Consider the following 25,231-nt stretch of genomic DNA (forward strand, 5'->3'; position numbering starts at 1 on the left):
TCACAGGTTCCAGTCTTCCTCGGTCCTCCCCCTCACCCGCCCTCCTGCTTCCAGCCTCCTCGCCCAGGGCCCTTCCTCCACTCCGATTGTTCCCCTTGGGTGCTTCCCATCCCTCCCACCCCCTGCTCTGTCAGGATAGGCTAGTTCATGCTGCAGCAACAATCAACCCACAAAAATGCCAGTGGCTTGAGGAGGCTTATTTCTTGCTCAGGCCACGTAACAGCAGTGTGCTCTAGAGCACATGATTTACCTTCTCTGGCCCTCAGTTTCCCCATCTGCAAAATGGAGGCAGTAACATGAGGCCCCAACGAGCTGAGAGAGGTCCGAGCACGCAAAGTACTCCTGAGCAGTGACACTAAGCCAGGTGTCTTCAAACTGCGTCCCGCAGAGGAGTCTGATCCGGCCCGCCAGGTTTTTTGGGCAGTGAGCGCAGCCGAGGTGTTACAGTAGGAATTAGTAGTTCATATAGTCTGGCCCTCCAGCTCTCTGAGGGACCGTGATCTGGCCCCCACTTTAAAAAGTTTGAGGACCCCTGCAAGCCCTTTGCTGCTCCTCCTGAGGCCTCTGCCGGTGCCATCCTGATGAGCAGCCGCTGGGCTTTCTCCCTCCCTCTGACCGCACCGCAGCACCACGCCGCAGCTGTCTCACAGCGGAAGCTGCTTGAGCATAAGGAGAGCTCCTGACTCTACTGTGAACCCAGAGCTTAACAGAGTCTGGCAAACAGTGGACCCTAAGGAGGTATCTGCTAAAGGGTGAATGTGGAATGATCACTGTTGCTTGAATAAACCCCACGGGAGCTGGGTCTACATGCACACACACGCACAAGCGCTGGCTGCAAGGGGGCTGACAGAAAGCATGTGACGGCGGTCGGACGTCACTGAGATGGCCGAGACTTGCTGTTGCCTGTGAGGCCCCGAGTTAGGCCTGGAGGAGCCGGACCTCCAGGACCCGCTCCCTCCCGGGGAGTCCCAGCAAAGGAATGCGGCGTATCAGCACCCAGCCATCTCCACCCGCCACCCTCTCCGCCTCAGAGAAGAATGTGCCGGCTCCACCCTGTTCCTCATTCCTCCCCAGGCCACCAGCCCCGCACTGTGGGGCAGCCCCAGGGGCCGGGGACTGAGGAACCGAAACTGTGGTGCAGACCTTGGCCGGGCAATGGTCACACAGGTACGTGCACCTGCTGGAACTTACCGAAACATCAGAACCTGTGCATTTTATTGGAGATAATTGGGGGAGGAGTGGTACCAGCCATGGACACTACCAACTACTCTATACACCTGCGGTCTCAGTGCCGTGGAAGGGGCGGCGGTGACCTGTGTGAGCAGTCAGGCAGCCGGCCTCTGCGCGTTCCTGAATGCCACTCACCCTGCAGGCCTGCAGCGCCACCTCGTGGGGGCCCCTCCTCCGAGCTGCACAGGCCCATGAAGAGGGGATCTCTGCCCGGTCCACCCATCACCTCCCTCTGAAAACACTTCCCAGAGGCACACCTCCACTGGCCTCCGTTCCGCCTGGCCTCGGCACTGAGCAGGGCGCTGGCTTGCAGGCGACCGCAGACACGAACCCCACTCCTGCAGGGGATCTAAGTGGCACCGAACCTCAGGCGCTTCGTGAAGGCGTCTCGCCCTTCCTCGGGCCGTGCAGACTGCGGTCCTGGTGGACTCCGAGTCATTAAAGCCGCAGAGGCAGCCTGGCCCCGGCAGCACTGGCGCTCCCGCTGCAGAGGGCTGGGTCTGACCTGGGAAGTGGCCTGCGAGAAGCCGCATCACAGCAGGGCTGGCCTCGGAGCAGTGACAGCACAGCTCCCGCACTCTGCTCAGTGCGCACCGCAGCACACAGGCCGGGGCGTGCTACACGGACGCTCGGCAGCCCCCAGACATCTCGCGGGCCACGTCCCGAGCACGACACGCTGCACAGCCCCGCGTTCCAGGCTGTGGATGGCAACAGCGACAGCCAGCCGGGAACCGGCGATGCTCCCGGAACTCAGGCTTTAAAGATCTGGAATTGGAGTCTAATGTTTGGGCCAGAAACCCTGACGCCCAGCCCACATGGAGGCACCTCCGGCCGTAGTATGCCATCTCAGAAGGCGGACCTGAGATGGCTGGAGTCGGCAGCGGGAGGACCCGCGGCGTGTGGGCTGTGCTGCCACTTGGGCGGTGAGGCGCCCCCTCTGGCAGCAGCCCGCCTGGGACCAGGCGCACCCATTGCAGATGAGGGAGCCCAGGCCAGGCAGGAGCAGTGGCAGCTCAGGGCGATGAGAGGGGAGATTTATTGGGGGGGTTGGGTGCAGGATGCGCCAGGGGTCCCTCACTACCACGTGGCCTTCCCCGAGCCACTGCGCTGTCACAGCAGCTAAGCAGCACCAGCCCTGGGGCCCCAACTCTGGTGACTCTGCATCTGGTCACAAAGCTCAACTCTGTTTCATCTTCTTATAAATTTAATGAAGTTACTAAGCAGCACTCACAGACACCTAATAAATGCCAAGTTAAATGTGGCCTCCATGAGTATGACTGACTGGAGGAAGTGTACCAGAGCTTAATTTTCTAATAAATCCGAGCTAAACTGTTTACCAAAACTACAAAAGATGACAATGCATAAAGAAGGACAAAGTACCAGTTACTTCCCAGGAGAATGCTGAGCACAGTCTGACCACGGGGTCAGCAGAGCGAGCCGGGACCCCGTAGCCGTCTTCACAGCTGCCCAGCTCTCCTGAACTACCACTGCCTTCCCCAGACCAAGCCAGCTCCGCCAGGGAGAGCACGAGAAAAAACCCGGCGAACCCACCTCCCTTTGGGAACATTCTCCGAGGACCCCCAGGGGAACGGTTCTTAATCTGACTAAGGCCCTGCCCAGCCCCAGCCTTGGCCTCAGTCCCAGCTTCCGGCTTCCGGTGCCTCTCCTGGGCCCGCTGCTGGAACTGCGAGGGAAACAGAGGCAGCGCCTCCATGGCAGGAACAGAGCAGCCGGCGCTCCCCCGTGGCACTGGAGCCGAGGTGCTGGGTGGGGGCTGGGAAGGAGGGTGACGCTGGAAGTTGCCAGGGTTGAAATTCCAACAGGCAAGACAGGCCCGCAGGGCCTTGCTCTGGGCCTGCCAGCCTGATTCTTCCTGTCAACACCCCCACCCCCGCCCTGCTCAGCCACCCTCCGCCTCCTCTGCTCCCCACCCCCAGGCCCCCGGCCGTCCGCTCCGCGCAGGTGCAGACCAAAGCCATGGCGGCCAGAGGAGCTCCGCTCAGAGCTGCGGCCTCCCTCCCTCCAGCACTGACCCTCCCAGCACTGCCCGGGGCTGAAGAGAGCAGCTCGGCTCCAGCCCCTCCGCACCCCTTCTGCCAAGAAATGATTCTTTCTCAGTTACCTGTTGGATTTCTCCAGTGGGTGAATTCAACACTGCCACTGATCTACGGAGTAAATAGCGATGAATCATCCCAGAAATTAGTCTCATGTTAAACCAATTATTCAAATGCTGGAGAGAAACACGAGCTGAGAGCCACATGGGGAAGGATTTGTAACATAAGAGGCACAACAACACAAACAGTGCAGCCACAAAAGAACAACTGCACCCGCCTCCGCGGGCAAGCGCACACACACACTGCACCCCGCCTCTACACACGCACACACACACACACACACACACACACACACACACTGCGTCCCACCTCCACACACACACACACACTGCACCCCGCCTCTACACACACACACACTGCGTCCCACCTACACACACACACACACACACACACACTGCACTCCCGCCTCTACACACACACACACACTGCACTCCCGCCTACACACACACACACACACACACACTGCACCCCGCTTCTACACACACACACACACACTGCACCCCTGCCTATACACACACACACACACACACACACGCACACACAGAGTCGCTGCTGATGCCACTCGGCGCTACCTGTAGGTCTACAGAGGGCCCGCCCGGAACGCGGCCCAAGGCCTCCCCAGAAACCGCCTTTACGAAGTTCGTCACCGCCAGTTGGCTGTTTTCTTCTTCAGTTAAAGAACATACATTCATCCTCTGCTACACATGTACGTATATGTATGTGAGCAGACACCATCTTAAGAAAGGTTCTTTCTGACAGTGTCAGCCAGCTGCACAGAGTATCAGTTAGTTACAGGCAGTCTGGTTAGCGAGGAGAATCCTGGCCCGCTGTGTGTGCCCGGGAAGGCCGGTGCTGAATGCTCCGCCTCCACGTGCAACCCGAAGCCCAGCCTGCGACGGCCAGGAGCCGGAGGGACCCTCGTGCCGAGGCCGCCACGGCCCCGAGGAGCATCACCCGGGCCTGGCGGACACTGTGGCCAGCAGGGCGAGAGGGGCCTCCCTGAAGGTCCGGAGGGAGCCACGCACATCAGGCACTGAGCTGCTTCTGAGCACTTTTCACACCCCTTGTTCTCCCAGAGACAATCCTTTTTACACCTGCGCCCCCTCCTCCCACGGGAACTCTGGGGCAGCCTGGCAGACCCCTTTCCACTGGCAGTGTCTGGGCCTGGCTGGCACACAGCACACGCAGACACTGATCGCTGAGCTGGACTAGGGCTCATTCCTATTGGAGTTGGACTTGTCCCCGCTGTCACTGCAGCTCAGCTCAGACTTAAATTTACACCGGAAGCCGCAGCTTGAGACTCAGTCTCACTCCTGGTCCCGCAGGATGCAATGATGACATTAAACTATATATCAGAACAAGAAACAAGAGGCTTTAGGCGGGAGGGGGAGAAGGGATGGGAGCGTGATTCTGATGCTGATGAAAAAGTCTCATTGGAACGTGACTTTGATCCTCTTGTCAGCGCTGCCAGGGAACACACACACACACACACACACACACACACACACTAACTATGCTAGAGGTCAGACTGTTTCAGATGTGTGACAGGCAGGTCCATTCCGTTTCCTCAGAAGAGGAGAGAATCTCCAGCACGTGAAACAGGAGCTTCTTCATTTAACTGAAGCAATGCGCCCGGGAGACGGGAAGACACTTCACATGTCAGAGCGCTCGGAGGACTCTCCACACACACGCTCAGCAGAGCCAGGCTCCCACATCACACCTGACCGTGCTAAAGGGTCCCATTCAAACTCTGCTCCTTTAAAAGGGAAAATAACGCTGTATCACTGCCTATTTTCTCCCTCCTAACCTCTCTCTCTCACACACCACCACACCACCACCACCACTTACCATCCCCAGCTCGGCTACTGTTTGTGAGCAGGTCTTATGCTAATGTTGTAATTTCTAAAATCTTTCAATTAAAAATCTAATTACAGTTGCACCTGCCACAGCCAGGCCTTGGCCAAGGAAGGTGGAGTACAATGGAGGCCAAATAAAGAATTCCTCAGTCACTAATGAACCAGCAGTTCTCTTCCATCCCAGAGAAATGCGGGATTCTAGACACAGTCCCTCTCCCCTTTATTAGTATCTCCTTGTTATTACTAAAGTGACTCACAGCCACTTCAGGGACTGCGAAAAGCACCCGGAAAAACACCCCAATCCTCAGCTTCACCAGCAGCGAGGGCGCTGCCGTTATCACCGGGCGCTCTTCTCGATCCCCCAGCATGCACCCACACACCTGTGGACCGTGAACAAACATACAACACACACATGAGTGCATGCAAGCAGGCTTCCCGGCAGTGTGCTGGCCCGGCTCTGCCCTTGGCACCGTGAACGTGGCAGCAGCACAGTAAGTGCCCCAGACCCTGCTGCCGTTGCTGGGACATTTCCAACGAGGAAACGAGGCTCTCACTGACTGGACTGCGTGGGCACGTCTCACACCCTGACCGTGACCACTGAAATGACTGTTCTGGTTGAGTACACGGAGTCAGGCAGGGGCTCACTAATCCGCTCAAGGTTGCCCAGCTATTATTTAACAGAACCAGGTTCACACCTATTTGGGCAGGTTTAAGCCCAAGTCCCCCATTTATTTATAGTCAAATCTATGATAATCCTTCTATTTTTTTAAATATATTTTTATTGATTTCAGAGAGGGAGAGGGAGAGATAGAAACACCAATGATGAGAGAGAATCATTGATTGGCTGTCTCCTGCTCGCCCCCTACTGGAAATTGAGCCCGCAACCTGGGCATGTGCCCTTGACAGGAACCAAACCTGGGACCCTTCAGTCTGCAGGCCAATGCCCTGTCCATTGAGCCAAACCAGCCAGGGCATCCCTATTATTTCTAACTTATAAAACATTCTTGCTTATTCTGAAAACCCGATGAATGCCGTTCCAGGTTTCAGGTTCCATGTCTGACGTTCTGTCTGACTCAGCCGGTCTCTGGGGGCTGTGATGGGTGAGGGGAGCTACTGATCCGTCACCATATAACCAGCCTCCTCTGCTCCGGTCCCGGGGCAGCCCTGCAGCGTCAGCTTCTCCGCAGACTGCTTCCCTCCGCCAGCCTGTCCCCTCTGTGCATTGTAGACTGTCCAGCTTTAAAAATTATTTACTACTGCTAACGCCATTCCCCAATGCTTTCCATTTTTCCGAATGTCTGTGTTTTTTCCTTCAGTAGATTTTGATAGGTCTAGCAACCAACAAAGACTGAGACCAAAAATAACTGACACCATGACAAGATTCATCCATCGGGACAGATGTGGCGCCCAGATGTGGCCCGCCTGAGTGCTGGGTACTTTTGCCGAGGATCCTGGGACATAAGCACTGTCCCTGTTAAATGCCACCGAAGCCTTCTGTCCACCGCTCCACGCGGCACAGTGAAGAGCACGGAGCGCAGCTAAGAAAGGGGCTCCAGGCCCTGACCACTGCCCCGTCGCCATGGTCCAGGGACTCTGGGGCATCCTCTGGGCACCGGGGACCCACCACTGTGCTTCTCAGCAATGTGCACGTCCTGCCACGTTCCCTCCACACCTCAGGGAAGGCAGACCCACGCAGAGGGTTCAGGCCAGAGGACAGCGCAGCAGGAACCGAGATGTGATCGCTGTCACATCTTCCGTCCGTCCCCTGTGCGCTGCTTTACAGACAGTGTCTGGCCGTGCCAAGAGCTCAACCCAGCTGGTCAGAGCTTCCGCAGGGCGAGCCTGGATGTCTGTTTTGGTGAAGGCGCACACAACAGGGAAAGCCCGGGCTCCAGAGTCAGCATCCCGCTTGATGTCGCTCCCAGCCAGGAGCTGAGCTGCTGGAGGCGTGGGTCATCAGTGAGGGGGGCGCTCGCCCACTGTCCACACCAGCGCGGCAGGTGCTGGGCCAGACCCGTGTCCCCTTCACGGAGCCTACAGCCCAGTGAGTGAGCGGAGGGGGCCGGGAGCAGCAGTTAGCGCTTTCAAACTGAAGCCTGGTCAGCAGGCAACAGGCACAGCGATGACAGCTGGACCTTGTTACATTTCATCCCCATACCGGTATTTAGCGTGTTCCTTCCTTTTAAATAATGTTACACCTTTTCTGCAAAAGAATAAGCTGATTCCTCCACCACCAGATACAGAAAAGGGTCTGTGGGTCCTTAAAAAAAAATTTACAGCTGCAACAAACGCATCCCTCCCCCCAGATGTGTCCTCCGATAGGAATTTTAATTTCATTTACTGTAACAGGAACTGCAGGTTCAGGAAGCAAATGGTGACAGGTTGATGTATGAATTTTGACATATTTCTTGAACTGGGATTACATTACAAAAGAAAGTGGAATTTTCAGCAAGTCAGATCTTGCCTGTACACTCAATCTTCAAATCAATATTCTGAATTCTATGCAGCTTGCCTCTGACAGGAAAGCAGCCGAGAGGCCACGGCCTGCAACTGCGAGTTCCCCCGCGCTGAGGACCGGCTGGAGCGGCGCTGGCGTCCGCACAGAACACTCCACTCCTGACCAAGGCCAACAAAAGAGAAAGCGCCTCCGAAAGCATTCCTGTTGGAGCTGACAGGAAAAAAAATGATTCTCCCCGAAGAAAGTGCTCATATTTGCTTTCACTCACTTCCTCCGAGAAGCCGCGAGGAGGAAGGCAATGTACACAGACCGGGAATGTGAGAGCTACTTGAAGCTTTGTGAGTGCCCAGAGCTAGAGGAACATTCATTTTCACTTTAAAAAGTGACTTTATTTTCACCACGTCTTTGTCTGCAAACGCAGTCAGGATATTTTACAGTAAAATACAGACTACTTGAAAAGGGGCGCTGTGTCTTACCGGCTGTGTATTTTCAGAACCTAAAACTGCGTTCAGTATGCACCAGACACTCAACAAATATTTTAAAACCAAACTCTCATGCAGGAAACCTTTACTGGATGCCTACTGTGTGGCAGGCACAGTTTAATGCTGGGGACAGCACAAGAGGTAAAACATTTCTGATGAAAATGCTCAGGGATCTCCCACGTAAATAACCGGGCCTCCTTTATACAGATGCTTTTGGGTCAAAGTGGACAAATGGCTGTTTACACAGTGACTTCTCACACCGCACTGACTTATTTCTAAAACAAAGCGATGCCATACTGGAGGCTGTTGTGTGCATGTTCGGACACATGGGATCCAACACACATGTGCATGCGCAGAACCTTCCTATCGGGAGGAGGAGACCTGAACGGCACCTCCATGGAGCCTCCGGCGGAGAGGACTCAGCCCAAACCTGGTCAGCTCATCTCAGCCCAGACAACCGCTCTGGGAAAACGAGGTCCCTGCCTGCCCACGGGGAAAGAACGCACGCAGTTTTATGAAGAAAAGAAAAGTTTGGTCTATTTCCCTAATAAAGCATTCCCTTAAAGAATCTATAACAGCAAAGAAAGTAGCATGGGGAAGGAAAGAGCAACCGTACGTTCCCATTCGAACCAAGAAGCCGGAGAACACTTCTCCAGGTGTGCAGAGGGCACCCCCCCGCCCCCCCGCCTCTCCCACAGAAATCCCGTCAGGCTCTCCAGTCCCGCCTCAGGGTGCGCTTTAAGGAAAGCTGGTCCCGCAGATTGCCAAGGAGATGCGCGGGAGTGGAGCACAGCACAGAGGAGCAGAGTCAGAGGGAGCACCTGCCTGCGGGACTCCGGCATCAGCCGGGCTTACACCTCAGGACGACCCAGCCCGCCGTGTGCCGACCTCCAAGCTCACGGGAAGCCGGGGAGACCACAGCCCAGCTCCCTCCATCTGGGTGCCGCACCCCCACTCCCTGGAGGCAGCCCGAGGGCACAAGCACAGGCAGGGCACCCCCTTCCAGGCCCGTGGAGCTCCGGAGCCCGCTCACGCGGAGCCCGCTCACGGCATAGCCAGCAGGGGAGGTGTCGCTCACCTGCTCCAGCCTGACAGGTCCCATCGGGATGCCAGAGCTGCTCGCTCTCCTGTGGGAGCTCACTGCGGGTGCGGTCCGCTCCGGAGCACCCGCCCGAAGCAGCTGCCACTCAATGACCGGCAGCCTAATCACATCGCTGCCTGTCTGGTGTCTTCCTTTAAAGAGGGTGATGATTACCCTCCTGGCCTGGTCCAGGGCGGCCCCAGGGCTCCAATGGACTAAGTGCTGAATGACAGGGTGCTCTCAGGTGGGCACCACACTCCGTGCAATCAATGAACGGCCAGCACAGAGACCGCGCTGGCCCTAACGGACTCCCGACCAAACCGCAGAGCAATCAAGTAATGTGTCATAGATAATGCAGGAATTCCAGTTCCGAGGCCGTCTAGATGCTCCTGCAGACAGGCTCCTGATGGAGATACCCGCCCGCCCCATCCAGCAAAGGCCCCCACGCTGGAACGGCCCTGCGAAGAGGGAGGAACCGGGACAGAGACGTGCACAGATGTGTCTTCACCAGAGCGCAGCCCTGACCGGGACGGGACTGGAGAAGCCTGGCGGGCCTGGGGCCCACGCACACCACTCAGCACGGTCAGTCTGAGGTTCGGGAGAAAGTCCTCCCGGAAGCTCCCCAACGAGAGGTCATGGTCCCAGCGGGGAGCAGGCGCAGTCATGCTCCCAGGCGAACGGCTCCCTGAGTGCGGGGAGAAGCTGCTCGCAGGGCCAACTGCGAAGCCTAAAGACAAACCCCGTCACTCAGTGAACACAGCAGGGACGGGGCACTGACCAGGCCCTCGGCCGTCTCCTCCGGGTGAAGGAGTTAAATGAGATGCACAACCCCTCGCTCACATCTTAGTCTCAGAGCAGACAGGGCTCCGTTCCCGTTAGGGCCTCTGTGGGCAGGAGCGGGACCATTCCCGCAGGAGATACAATGAGAATGAGTAGACAGGCTATGCCAGTGGTCGGCAAACTCATTAGTCCACAGAGTAGCAAACCAAGGTTCACAAGGCAGTTTGCCGACCACTGGGCTATGCAATCACCGTTTCTCCAAAGTCAGAACCAAAGGCCCCGGGTGCCGGTGAGCTCCTGCCTTTGGGCAGAGCCAGCACCTGCAGCACGCGCTGAGATCAGGATTGACTGCGAGAACAAAGCAGCTCAGGGCGATCAGAAAGACTGCCGCTGTCTGACTCTTTGGAAGGAGGAAAACCCCCAAGGGCATGCTCTCAGCGAAGGCCTTGTCGCTCAGGTAGGAAAGGGGAGACAGGCACTCCTCTCCTCAGAGGAGCTCCTTCACCGCTGAGTGTTTGCTCAGAACTCACAGAGCCATTAGCAACGGCCGAGGAAGGAGACGGGCCTTCCTGGGCGCCGCGACCCCGCGGGGCAGCCGCGGGCACACTCCCTGTTTGCTCAGGGCGCAAGCCTGTGAGTCACTCCGCAAGCCTTTGAAGGGTAACTGCATTTATTCCCATAAGAGCCATCCAGAGAGCAACAAAAGAACAGCCAAACACGAGAAAAAGCGCCTCCTTTGTGCTCCGAGAAAGTAAGTCTTGGTCATTAAGGAGGTAAAGAGTTCTATTCTGTGTGAACTTTCTCTTACAAACACCAGCCCGGTAATTTTCCAAGGAGGATTAGTGGTCTTCCACTCAGACCTGCTTGAAGGTGAGGAGGAGTGGAAACCGTGTACACACACAGTGAAAAGCAGGTTGCCAGGCACTGGGTTCTGTGCCATGTGCTGCAGGAATTACTCTCGTTATCAAATGCTGCACACACGGCCCCCAAATTAAGCATATTAACATCAAGATTTTATTTTCAATCTTTCTCTCCTCTGTTCTTTAGACTAGATGATTTCTACTGATCTATCCGCACGTACACTAACATTTGTTGTTGTTAATCCTTACCTGAGGATATTTTCCCATTGATTTTTAGAGATTGGAAGGGAGGAGCGAAAGAGAGAAACATCGACGTGAGAGACAGATAGCGACTGATGCCTCCGCACGAGCCCCAACCAGGGTCAGGGATCGAGCCTGCAACCGAGGTATATGCCCTTCACAGGAATCGAACCCAGGACCCTTCAGTCATGGATCAATGCTCTATCCACTGAACCAAACTAGCTATGGCCAGACTCGTTTACTCTGTCATCTCTATTGAATTGTTAAGCACATTCAGTAAAAATTTTAGTTTGGATACTATATTTTTCAGTTTTAGAATTTCCAATTGGTTCATATTTTTATAGTTTCTATTTCTTTGAATCATACTATCTTTCCCTGCAGTAAAAGGATATTTTCCTTTATATCATTGAACACGGTTATAAATGCTTTAAACTCCTTGTCTGCTAAACCTAGCATTTGTGTTATCACAGTCAATCTCTGTTAATTATCTTTTTCTCTTGAGAATTTCCCTGTGTGTTAATGAGTCTGGATCCTGGACGCTGCAAGTGCTATGCTGTGGAAACTCAGCATTCTAGTGCTCTAAAACACTGTTATGCTTGTTTTAGTAGGCAGTTATCTCAGTTGGACCTTAACTGTAAATTCTTTAGGATGACCGTTCAAATCTCAATGCAATTATTCCATCCTTCGCTTAGCTGCGTGATGCCTGGCCCACACGAGTGATTCCGCATCAGAAGGGATGTAGCCGTCAGCACGGAGAACTGGGGCTTGCTTTATCCTTCCCAGGATTACCTCCCTCACCTTCCAAGACTGTGGCTGCTTCACACTGTCCTTCATTCTTTAAGCAAAAGGTCTAGAGATTCCCATCAGAGTTCTAACTGCCCTGCATCTCACACACTCTCTCTCACACACTCTCTCTCTCTCTCACACACACACACACACTCACATTGTGCCTTCTTCCCCCTCAATTCAACTCAGAATCCGCTATTTGGGTCAACTTTGAGTGTCTTCATGAAGCTGTCTTTTGCCCAAGTTTATAATTATTATACAGGGCCATTACAAAAGCAGAGCTTACAACTTAATTCCCTGCCTGATTTTCCCTTTTTCTCACAACGTTGTGGGCGGGGCACTCAGGAAGAGCTTGCTGGGCATCTGCTGGTACCAGGACACCGAGGTCAGTGACTTCCGAATTCGTGTCTCACATGTCTCATGCCTCGTTCCTGAACTGGTCTCTCTATCCCCACACTGCCTCTCCTCCTCTTGGCACGGTGAGCGCAGGGAGTCTGCTCTGACATGGTGATGGCGTCTGTGAGGCAGGCAGCGGGCCCGCCAGGCAGTGTGCGCCATCACCAAGGTGGCGCTGGACCACCCCTACCACATTTTGTTGTTCAAAGTGGTTAGAAAGCTCTATCCTCCAAATTCAAGAGGATGGGCAGTGGCAAGATCACATGTAGAAAAACAGCAGATTATAAGTCTTTGTGTGGCCATGCTGGAAAAGTGGAATCTGCCACACACATATTCACTATTTGATGAAGCAAAGTGTGAGGAAGATACAGGCAGTAGTTCAACATGAAGCCTGCGGTCTAATTCTCCTGCCGTCGTTTTTTATCGCCTTCTCATATTATTGATATGATTACCTCTAAGTTATTCAGCACAAAATAGGTTTCTAATGCAATCTACTGAGTTTCCAAAGAATTAATATTATATCCATTTCAAAACTTCTAGAAGAAATGCTTATGTTGTATAATCCAAAACGTAGGGCACAGATACAAATTAAAGTGTATCTGTTTTTCTTAAGATAATGTCAGTAACTGCCGGTGCCTGGCCAGAGCAGCTCCAGAGCAGCTCGGTGGTTGAACATCCTCCCATGCACTGAGAGGCTGCCAGTTCGATTCCCGGTTAAGGAACATGCCTGGGTTGCAGGTTTGATCCCTAGTCGGGGGAGCATATGGAAGGCAACTGATCAGTGTCTCTCTCCCTCCCATTCTCTCTCTAATCATGTCCTCAGCTAAGGATTAAAAAATAACTACTATTTACTGTGTCTACTATATGTTTGACGGTTTCTAGGCTTTTTAAATACCTGCTTTTATTGACTATTGGCTAAGGACATTAGGTTGTTTAAATGCATAGGCATAGGACGAAGATCAACAATTTATAAGAAAGGAGACTGACTCAAGGACAAATACAATGTAAATTACAAAAATACAAACCCTAATACAAGTAATTATGGCCTTAGATGTTTATCTGTGGGAATACATATACACACATACACATATCTCAAGCTACTTTCTAAGCGCTGTAAGCTTTCTCGCCAAAAAAAGTGATTATTTTCTGATTTTAAACATTACATTCTAAACGAAGTCACATATGTCTGGTGCACAGTAAGAAACAGTCTTACCTTGTCTTGGTTATCTTTGTTCTTGTAACACATGTTTCCGATCAGACGGATGAGATGAGACCGAAAGCCCTCAACCATGTTGGCGACGTCCCCGTCCGCTCTGATGCTGGCACAGGTGCTGAAGATGTTGGTGGTGTCATTGGCAGTTACGTGGATCAACCGTAAAAGATCTATGAGGAAAACAACAAACTTCATTTGCCACAGGAAAATTTCCAGTAGGTGGTACCAGTTTCCCACAAATGAATCTAATTGATGTTGGTGGATTAAAATCAAATGCAGGTAGAGTGCTGAAAGCTGCTTTTAAATAATGATTAAAAGGCTCTTCTAGATTTGCTCTACATTTTTCATGACTGGCTTTGGAGACAGAAGCCATCATGACGACCCCAACTTGGCTTTCCATTTATCCACAAGGAAAAGTTAGCTGCTCATTCCCACCATCTTGTTCAGAAAGAGGTGTCCAATCTCAGCTTCCTGCGTAAGAACGGCTGAGGCCACAGTCAGCTGAGTTTGCATACCAGCTGTCTGTGAGGAGCCACACCACACAGCCTGGAGCACGGTGTCCTCTGGCCAGGCGATGAGGTGGCACGTGCTCTCCAGGTGCAGTGTGGCTACATGAGAAGAGCTGATTAATGCTGTTAGACTGTATAGACACCGTTAAGAGCCTAGAAAAGAAGCTGTATTTGAGTGTTGGCGCACTGTCTCATTTAACTCGCTCAGCCAGCCTATTAAAGGCAGTTAGTTGTCTCTCTCCCAATTCATAAGATGGTATCAGGCTGAGAGAAGTTAGTAATTTCAGAGCTGAGATGGCAGCCTGTGCGTGCCCTGACTCCAAATGCATGCTCTTCCACAATGACTCGCTGCCCAGGTCTGTGGTGTTTTAATGATCACTAAAAGCAATTTATTCAAAAATAAAACACCGATGTGAGATTCTAGCTATTGTCTAGAGCTCCCTAAGAGCTCGTCTACCCATCTAAATCCAAATTCATCTCTTCCAGAATAATTACCACCTTTTCTAAAGAAACACGCAGCAGCCAGGGAATGGCAGCAGCATGGCTGACCACAGAAGCAGGCTCCACTGGAATTATTCTGCAAACAGTTTTTTGGCAAAGAAGGTAACATTTCACACACTGGCTTCTTGCTTAAAAACAACCCTACATAATAAAAGCATAGTATGCAAATTGTCCCCTCGACCAGGGGTGGGGCTGGCCGGGGAAGGGAGCGAGGCCCCGGCCAGCAGCTGTGATGGCAGGCAGCCAGGGAAGCAGGGAGTACCGGCCGGCCGCTAGGGACCCTACCAGTGTGTGAATGTCACGCACCGGGCCTCTAGTTTCCTATCAACATCAAAGACACAGTAACTATGTGTCAGGCACTATTCTTCACGCCCCATACATGTAACTAGGAAAATTTTTAAAAACCGATTTGGTAAAACTACAGTGATATTAAAAATGCTATCATCATCAAAACCGCGCCCCTCATCATTGCAGGCCCTGGCAATGAAACCCCCTGGAGCAGTGCGGCAGGCACTGGACCTCACAAGCTGCTGAGGCAGCCTGAGTTACACAGCAGGGCAGGGGAGACAGCCTGAGCTAGACAGCTAGAGGGATATAAAGATATCCCTCTAGAAAAAATAGCCCCTCAAATCTCAGAAATATAACAATGCCCTGAAAATTACAGACCCGTGTTTGAACTTACATGAGAGTATGAAAGTGAGAGATTTCTCGATTAAAAACAACGGTGTGCGCTGGCTCACTCACCAACGGCTCTGTCCAGCAAGCCGGGGTAGCCCTGCAGGTAGCCAAGCAGATCGGTGTTGGCCGTCATCTCACACAGGACGTCAAGGAGCCGGATTGTAGCGAGGGCCTCGGGAGGAGAGGAGGAAACACACATGTAAGTCAGGCTAAGTGATCTGACTGCTTTGACCAGCTGTGAGAGAATGAGCTCTCACCGTAAGTATTGAAGTCAGTGCTTCTCACACATCGAAAGAGAGAAACAACTATCAAAACCAAAAGCGAAGCATCAGAAACGGACGCGAACAACCGGCTGCGCTACACGGCCATCGAGAAAGCAAGATCATGTGTCTTATTGGAGCAAAGAACCAGAGCAGCTCTGATCCAAGCAAAAATCCCTTCTAGCAGTGGGTGACTGTTCAAAATTACTAGCTATGTACAGAACATTAATGCAGATCCGTTCTTTTTAAAGCGTTCCCAGCAAGAGTTCTACTTTACAGATACAAATATACCATGAACTACATTAATTTCTTGTCCACAGGAATCCTATAAAACGCTGTGGTGGAAAGAGCATTGGCAACAAGAATCTGCATTATTTCTGGATAAATATAGACCTATATACAATATCTTGGTAAGCTGGAATTTATCGTTTGGAAATGCTAGTTCACATAGCTACTGAAGAGTTGATTGCCAAATAGACTACATGCCCAAGAAAATACCAACTACCAATGACATTGTACTAGAGAGTCAAAATCTTTTAAATATATATATACATACACACACACACACACACACACACACATATATATATTTCTATTGGTTTCAGAGAGAAAGGGAGAGGAAGAGATAGAAACATCAATGGTGAGAAAGACTCATTAATTGGCTGCCTCCTACATGGCCCTACACTAGGGATCAAGGCGGCAACCCAGACATGTGCCCTAACTGAGAATCGAACCATGACTCCTGGTTCATAGGTCGATGTTCAACCACTGAGCCACAACAACTGGGACAAAAATCTTAAAATGCAATTTTTGTATAGATTTTGGGCCTCATTTTTAAAGTGTACATTAGTTGGCAAAATGTAGTAGATGCTATAAATTTAGGTCATAAAGATAATATTCTTTAAAAAAATGTCTTTTGTTAGTTCTAATTGCATTTACTATTCTGTAATTCAGAGATTTAAAATACTATTTGTGTTGCAATCTCAACATAAACAGCAAGAAACAACACACATTTTTAATGCTTGCATTTTAATTTGATTTCATAGCTTCAATTGCTAGTTAAAAAGTTAGGAGGTAATACTGAGATAAGAAGTCTGACATTACACCATGTTTAAAAGACTCCAGCAAATCCGTTAACTGCACGGCTCCAGCTCCCTCTTTGTAAGGTGCGTAGGTGCCCACAGTCATCTCCCAATACCCTTTCTCCTTCAAGAAATGGCTGCCTGGTGCCGGGTGCGGGGCAGATTCATACAGGGTAACCCAGACATCTGCAACACCGGGTGGCAGAGGCGCTAATGAAACTCCTAGGATCAGGTCAGGAGAAACCAGAGCGCCACGAGAGGCCCCGGCAGCAAGCGCGCATTAGAACATGGGAAAGAACCAGGCTGAGATGACGGAGAACAAATCAAGTGGGCATAAAGCCATCTATATATTGGATATATACAATAAAAGCCCAGCGACCTGAACGGCAGAACAACCAGAAAGACCGGAACGACTGGTGGCTATGATGTGCACAGCCTGATCCAGACCCCGATCGGCCCCCAACCCCAGCCAACCTTGCTCCCAATGGGCCCCCAATGGCCAGTCAGGGACGGGACTGGCAGGCCAACTGAAGGCCACATTAACCACCACCATGGAGATCCACTCATCCAAATCCAAACTGTAGAAAATGCCACAGGTCATACAAGCCAACGTCTCCAACAAACAAGGAGCACAGGAGAAAGGAGGAAGAGGGATGGGGCAGGGTAACCTGCACAGGAAAGGAGGTTTGAGATCTATCAACCTACTGCAATGTATGAGGGCCCTTATCTGTACCCCAATTCAAAGACATAAATTTTGGGGGAAAGTAGACAATGGGGATAATGTAAGTACTGTTTGATACTAAAATTTAACATTTTTAAATGTGCTCATTGTACTTCACTTATGAGTGAAGACTCCTTATCTGTTAGAGATGTATTAGGTCTAGTAATAATTAATGTCGTTTTCTAATACTTTTTTAAAATCGAATTTATTTAAACAATACAACAAAATTTAATCAACAATATAGTTGCCGTTGTTTTCTACTACTTGTGCCCAATGCTCAGGAAGCATTTTAATCCCTCTGTTGTAAAATTCTTGTGATTTTGATGCAAAAAAATCGGTCAATGCATTTTTGAGGCATTCTTCATTATTAAATTTTTTTCCAAGAAGAAAGTTTTGCAAAGAACGAAACAAATGGTAATCGGAAGGGGCAATATCAGGAGAATATGCAGGTTGAGGGAGAACTTCCCATTCCAACTGGCGCAGTTTTTCAGCAGTGATTCTTGCAGTATGCGGTCGTGCGTTATCGTGGTGAAGAATTACGCCCTTCCGATTAATCAGCGCGGGTTCTTTTTCTCTTAAAGCTTGGGCTAACGGTCACATGTGTCAAACACAAGGCCCTCGGGCCAAATCCATCCCGCCAGGCCTTGCAATGTGGCCCGCACCACACTGTCATCACTGCACTCCGCTGCATTTTCATCACAATGACAGTTTATGACTGTTCAGTAAACCATTCGGCCCGCAATTTAGGCTGGATTTTAGATTTTGGCCCCTTCTCTGATTGAGTTCGACACCCCTAGGCTAACCTTTCCAATTGGGCACTATACACTGCACTTGTAATGGTTTGGGTAGATGGTAAAAGTTCATAATGAAGAATTCCTTTAAAATTCCACCAAACACACAACATCACTTTTTTCGCATGCAAGTCAGGTTTTGGCGTGGGCTGCGGAGCCTCATTTTTGTCCAACCATTGAGGCCGCTTTTTCAAATTAACATACAGCACCCATTTTTCATCTCCTGTAACAATTTGCTCTAAAAACGGCAAACAGTTTTGACGAGAGGGGAGCGAACTGCAAATTGTGACTCTTTGATTATGGTTGTTGTCGGTCAACTCATGAGGAACCCATTTTCCAAACTTTTGGACTTTGCCAAGTGCACGCAATTGATTGGAAATTGTTTTTTGTGAACAATTTAAAGTTGTCGCAAGCTCTTGTTGGGTAATTTGAGGATTTTGCACCAAAAGAGCTTGAAGAGCTTCTTGATCAAAATTGGACACACGGCCTCGACCACTCTTGTCATCTAACGAAAAATTTCCCTCGCGAAATTTCTCAAACCAACGCTGGCATTTTCTGGCGCTAACTGCATCTTGACCAAGAGCACTACAGATGTTTTTGCAGCCTCACTTGCTTTTCTTCCTAATTGGAACTCGTAAAGCATGCAGTGCCGAATATGCTCTTCATCCGCCATCTTCTTAGCCCTAGTTTTGCAACAAAAACCAAACCAAACACAAACTTTTTCAAGCAAAACTTGTTAATTGCACTTCACACGTTCTGTAGATACCACGTGTTTGAAGGTTATGTCAATACAAGTCAACACCAAGCAAGATTTTTAACGAATGTTTAAAAACGACATTAATTATTACTAGACCCGATATATAAAATTAACTTATGGCCCTAGCCAGTTGGTCAGTGGTTAGAGCGCCAGCCCAAGGACCAAAGGGTCTGGGGTTCAATTCCTGGTTAAGGGCATATACCTCAGAAGTATGCAAAAATATACCAAAAGACAGAAACAGGTATATTAACATCATAATCTAAGACTATTTTTATAAAGGAAGAGATATGGATAAAATCTTAGGATCTTAAAGCCAAAAGAATACGTAATTTAAAAACCAGATGCTATAAAAATGACTGCTTCTTGCCGAAACCGGTTTGTCTCAATGGATAGAGCATCGGCTTGGGAACTGAAAGGTCCCGGGTTCGATTCCAGTCAAGGGCATGTACCTTGGTTGCGGGCATATCCCCAGTAGGGGGTGTGCAAGAGGCAGCTGATGGATGACTCTCTCTCATCGATGTTTCTCACTATCTCTCTCCCTTCCTCTCTGTACAAAATCAATAAAATATATATATATATAAAAGACTGCTTCATTCCGATTTTTTAGACATGAGCAGTTACTGGTTATCTCATTCTTAACTATCACTGGTGGGTAAAGGCAGTGGTCTGCTGGGAAACTGGCCGATTCCCACGCTATAGATACTCCACGAAGGCCGCTCACAAGCTACCCATCAGCTCACAAACCCCGACCCTCAGGCATCGGCGGCAGCCACACCAGCACACCGGTGTGTTTAAACGCTAAGGCAGGGGATCTTGTTAACAACGCCCATAGCTTTTTAAACTTGTAAGTGAAAGGTTACTATTGTATATGTACACTAATATGCACAAGTCATGCATGTAAATGGACCAATACATTATCAAAAAGTGAACTATTGGGGCTTTTCAAACAAAACTCTACAGTTTTCTATCAGTTAACACATTAAGTGGCCTGTCAGTCACCGGTGACTGACACTTTTGATCCAGGAGACAACAGGCTGGCATTTAGCATGTTAATATATAATAATTTCTCCCACTTCAGAGAAAAATCTCTTTGGAAGAAAATGTAAAACTTCCTAAATACAGTTACCTCAGGTCATTGATTACAATATGAACTCATCTACACTACAAATAAAGAGCTAGGAAAGCTTTAGAGCTGAGCTGTAACAAGCACTGAGCTCCTCTCTTCCGTCCTGGAGGTTCTCTAACCGCCTAGAAGCTCAGCTCGCTGCTCCTCCTGCTGGAGCTGCTCCTCCTGCTGGAGCTGCTCCTACCGCTGCAGCTGCTCCTCCTGCTGGAGACACGCAGCTCTGTCTCCAGGAGGGACAGGCGGCCCGGGAGAGCAGTGTCTCTCCCCCCCAATCCCACCAAATGGCACCGCTCACACTGGCTTTCTCAGGGAAAAAGAAATAGATAAAAATAAAGAGACTTTCTAAAGCAGAGAGGAGGGAACGAGAATCAGCGTAAGCTAGCCAAGCAAAGGAAAGCCGGGAAGGACGTAGGTAGAGGCTTGGAGAGTGGCAATGCCTGACGGAGCCAACCAGGTGGTTGTGAACAGGAACCTCCTGCCGTGCCAGAACACGCTCTGGTAGGCAGTTTACAAACGTGCACCCAAAGTTTCAACACGGGGTAACCGCTTCCGCCAGCAGGCCACTCTGCCCAGGGCTGCGCCCGGGTTAACAGCACGGAGATGTGCAAAGATGCTGCTGCACGGAGTCTATAGCTCTCCTACAACCAACGCACACACGGACCCCTCAACGTCCAACTCCCCGTAGCTGGACACGTAAATGCTGATAAATTCTTTACTGAGAGCGCTACACGGGCACTTAAAAAGCCATTAACACAGTATCGTTCATTTAGAAATATTTGCTAAATGCCCACTATGTACATAGTACTGCAAGCTTAGCCAAAACTTCCGTGCACATGGAGCTTACATTCAGAAGAAACAGGAATTTACAAAGAGATGGCACAGAATCATTTCATTTTTAATGTTTGTGTGTACACATGTGTACATAAGCATGAGTCTATTTGATGTTAATATATTTATCAGCTTAGATAAATATATTAACTGGAACTGTTGTCATTAACTCTGAATGGTTGTGAATAAGAATATTGTTTTCCTTTATCTGTATTTTCTTTACTGTTCTAAAATAAGGATGCAGTTTTATCTATTTAATCTGCTCTAACAAAAACAGCATAATCTATCTATATAAAAGGCTAAGTGACCGTCCGACTGGCTGGCTCCTGTAACGTGCACTGACCACCAAAGGACAGACACTCAGTGCAGGAGCTGCCGAGCTGTGGTGACTTGGCAGTGGCAGTTCTCGGGTGACGTACCCCGGGAACCAGAGAGGAGGGAGCCCGATTCCTCTTGGGCTGTGGGTTATGTTGTTTCGGGGGCATTGTTGGCCCAGATCTGGATTACTACTCACTTGTGTGTGCGTTCCACACCCTGTACGACAGCAACTTTGCAGAGTGCCCTCTCACACTCCGAGACCCCTTGGGGGATGTGAGGGGAGAACTGGTTTTGGCCCGATCCCCGCAGGCCAGGCCGAGAAATCCCACCTGCCAGAGGGACCCCGCTCACTCCACAGATGACCTTTGAGCTGCCCCAGGGGAGGCTGGCCGGGAGGGGCCCTGGGAGGTTGGCTCCAGGGCGTGTCCCGCCCATCTTACCCAGTCCTGCCCTGCGGCCACCACCTAGGACTGCTTCACTAGTCCCTGCACTGGAGCCAGCACCGGAGCCAGCAGACCCGAGCGTGAGTTTTCTTTTTCTCCTCCCCCCTCACCCCACGCAGATGCCCTTCAAGCCTCAGCGCTGCCCGAGAATTCTAATTAATTCCCTTTCAATGTGCACGAATCCGTGCACCGGGCCAGGAGTATGGCTTATAAATGAGGGAAATTTATTTCTCACAGTCCTGGGTATTGTATGTCCAAGATCAGGTGCTGGCATGGCTGGTTTGGGGAGGAAGTCTTGTGGGTTGCAGACTGCCGGCTTCCTGCTATGCCCTCACGTGGTGGGAGGGGTGAGGGGTCTTTCTGGGCACTAACCCTATCCATAAGAGCTCCATCATGACATGATCACGTGCCAAAGCCCCACCTCCTGACACTATCAACTCTGTCATTAGGTTTCCAGCCTGTGAAGGGGGAGGACTGTGACATTATGTGGAAGATTCTCCTCGGGGACCCGTGGAGGGAAGTCTGCCTCTCACCTCGTCGTCGTCATGCTGCCCGTCAGTCAGCTTCAGCACCACCCGGCACTGGTCCACGAAGGTGCTGGCCACGAGCTCGGCGTGGCCCAGCAGCGCAGTCGTGTCATCCTTGGTCAGAGGCTCCTCGCCCGCCAGTTTGGCTATTAGGACGTCCAAGAGGGTGACCCTGTGAAGCAAAGACTTTACAGGAACACGCAATACCGGGACGCCCCAGCGTTGAGAGTACCTAGAGACTGCTGTCAGAGAACATTTTACTCTTTAACTTCCCGTACTCTGCTTATAGCGTCCAGCTGGGGAAACAAGATTTGTGAATAAAATTAACCCTCAACAATCATCTGTTTTTTTTTAAAAAATCTTGATTTCTTTGATATGGTGAGGCTACAGAAATGCGCCTTTTATAGCATTACTTGGAGCTCTAAAATAATTCCAACTTCAGCATTGCTGCCAGTTTTCTGGTACATCAATAACAATAACAATAGCAGAGTTAAATGGGCAACATGCACTACTTATTTTTTTAATTTTTTCAGAAAATATATACTCATTCTCTTGAGTGATCAGAACTATAAAACCAACACTCACTACTCACTACAGCAAAGCGCTCCCACCCCGTTCTCACTTGGTGCACACCGAGCTGCGAGGCAGGCCCCTCAAGCACGGGGAGAGGCTCATGCAGGCAACATGCCCAGGGCCCCACCCTGGGAGCCATGGCTCCGCTCCTGGGTCCGAGGCCTCAGCTCTCATTCTACTGTCTTTCTTGGGAAGGCTGGCTTTTTTTGTTGGTTTCATCCTTTTAGTTTACAAAAACATCAATCTGAAACCCAACCTATGTCATTTTTTACATTAGTATTTAAATTATCAATAAATATTTTTATTCAACCACCTTTTTTCTTTTTCCTAGAAAAAAACAAATCATACACAGGGCAATCTATCAGCATAAACCAAGTATGTTCCTCAAAGCCCTCTTCTGCCAGGGATTCTGTGTGCAAGTCTTTATTTCTGCACCAGCCCGTTCCGTTACTCCGAGGTGGCCAGATGGGTCTCGAAGTGTGCTGGCTGGCCAACTTGCTTCCACGTGTGTACACGTGCCACTCGGAGGGCATGAGGGACAGAAGGACAAACCTCACAGCAGGACATTTATGGCTGATGTGTCTTGAAAACCAAGTTCGCAGCAGCTAGAAATCTGGCTGAGGCCGTGTAACTACCTGTCGTATGAACTTCAGACCCACCTCCCGCCAACCTGCCTCCCCACGGAGCGAAGGCGAGGCTGACTCGGGTCTCCATTCACTCACGGAGCTAGCAGCAGCTGTCTGGTTATGACGTCTAAGCCACCACGGCTGACACATCGGTGTTGGAGAAATACAATACATGGTATTCAGGAGAAATAAGCCGCCGACGAGAGAATGACAATCTTGTCGTAAAGGTACCACCTTCCAATGTTCTCGGACAGAGCACTGCTGGGTGTCTTTTACGTTTTTACATACAGCACCAATGTTACCCTAGCCCCATGGTCGGCAAACTGCAGCTCCAGAGCCACTTGCGGCTCCTTAGCCCCTCAAGTGTGGCTCTTCCACAAAATCCCACGACCTGGGCGAGTCTATTCTGAAGAAGTGGTGTTAGAAGAAGTTAAAGTTTAAAAAATTGGGCCCTCAAAAGAAATTTCAATCGTATTGTTGATATTTGGCTCTGTTGACCAATGAGTTTGCCGACTACTGGCCTAGCCAATGGCCTTCCGGAGGCAGCACAGGGCAGTGTTACTAAGACCGACTCCAGAGCCAAGCAGCTACCCCCTGCAGTGAGGCCCCCTGAGGCTTGGACAAGCCACTAAGCAACCTCTCTCCGTGTGTGTGTGTGTGTGTGTGTGTGTGTGTGTGTGTGTGCACCTGCCACGCAGGACAACGGGCGAGCCAGCCTCCGAGCTGACCGTGCCTGCGCTGCCCCGGTGGTACTGGCGACAGGGCCTGACTCACCTAACAGGAGCTGCTTACAGATTCGGAGTAGAAAAAACTGTACATGCTTTCCCTGACCACGTATTCATAGTAAAAGCAAGGACACCCCATAATGCCAAGTGCAGACAAGAGGGGAGGGGGACTCTTAGTGGCATTTGCAGATTTAGGTCATTAGGGGCTAAATGTCTGACACACCTTCTTATGTAAACAAGCTTTTTGGTAAGAGCCAGGGCTCCTCCCAAACGCCACCCCCCACTCGCTGGGCCTGGGGGCGGTAACGGGGTGTCAGCCACAGAGGCAATGCCCCCTGAAGAGTGAGGCAGCGCCGCAGAGACCAGGTTCTCTCTCGCACCCTCACCAGCTGCTAGAACCCCTCCTGAGTAAGCAAACCCCCCAACACTCAGGCTGTCATTCGAACCGTGTTCTGCACCTGTCTGTGCCGGGCAGCGTGGAGCAGAAACTGACGTGCAGGAGGGAAGCAGAGGCTACTCTGTCATATAAATAAAAAGGAGTGCTTGGTCTGTCCTCCTCACTTGCTTAGCTAATGATTAGGTGAAAAACAGATTACTTGATAGCAAGGCAAAAAATACAAATGTGAACATTAAATCACAATTGAACTATGGATTCGTGTACTCGTGTGTTCCTTACTGCAAAGCAATAACTAATTTCTAGCAGTGCTCATCAAGTTACTTATTTTAGGTTAAAAAAAACCACAAATAATTCTCTTTCAGGAATAAACATACATATGTGGCAGTAACAAGAATCATGGATTTATAAACATGGCATTTAAACTCACTTTATGAGCATGAACTTTTCTTTTTTGTTAACGACATTAAAGAAAAATCACTACTTAACACGGCTCCAAAGGAGTGCATAAAGCTTAATGCTAGACCCAAACTCACAGGCAAACTTCCAAAACCACAGCAAGTATAAAAACTGTGACTACAACCAAGAGAGTAACGTTTTTCAAGTTTTTAACCATTATATCAGTTTCTGATCATCAGATTTCTCAGTAAGTTTTATTTTCCTAAGGCAGCATTTCCAATAAGGTTTGGAAAAACACATCCTATTGGAATGGAAAGAGAACTGTGAATCACTGTGTTTAATCCTCTAATTTTATAGGTCAGGGAACCGAATCCAAACATGATAAAAACCTGACCACAGGCACACAGGATTGCTATGGCCAGGCAGGCAGGGGCAGCTCGCTCTCGGGGCACTCTCTGTTCTGCCCTGCAACAGAGA

At 50.3% G+C, this 25,231-nt stretch overlaps 1 protein-coding gene across 1 annotated transcript in view; it reads right to left on the reverse strand.

Annotated features, from left to right (window-relative positions):
- Positions 1 to 25,231, reverse strand: part of ATXN10 (ataxin 10) — a 110,865-nt gene that overhangs the window by 35,818 nt on the left and 49,816 nt on the right. The window contains exons 7-9 of the mRNA XM_036420242.2: positions 22,044 to 22,209; positions 15,251 to 15,356; positions 13,497 to 13,666 (exon numbers count right to left, since the gene is read on the reverse strand). Of these exons, the coding sequence (XP_036276135.1) occupies positions 13,497 to 13,666; positions 15,251 to 15,356; positions 22,044 to 22,209 (442 nt within the window). The remainder of the gene's footprint in view (positions 1 to 13,496; positions 13,667 to 15,250; positions 15,357 to 22,043; positions 22,210 to 25,231) is intronic.

Source organism: Pipistrellus kuhlii, unplaced genomic scaffold (genome assembly GCF_014108245.1).
Source record: "Pipistrellus kuhlii isolate mPipKuh1 unplaced genomic scaffold, mPipKuh1.p scaffold_m20_p_64, whole genome shotgun sequence".
Taxonomy (NCBI): Eukaryota; Metazoa; Chordata; class Mammalia; order Chiroptera; family Vespertilionidae; genus Pipistrellus; species Pipistrellus kuhlii.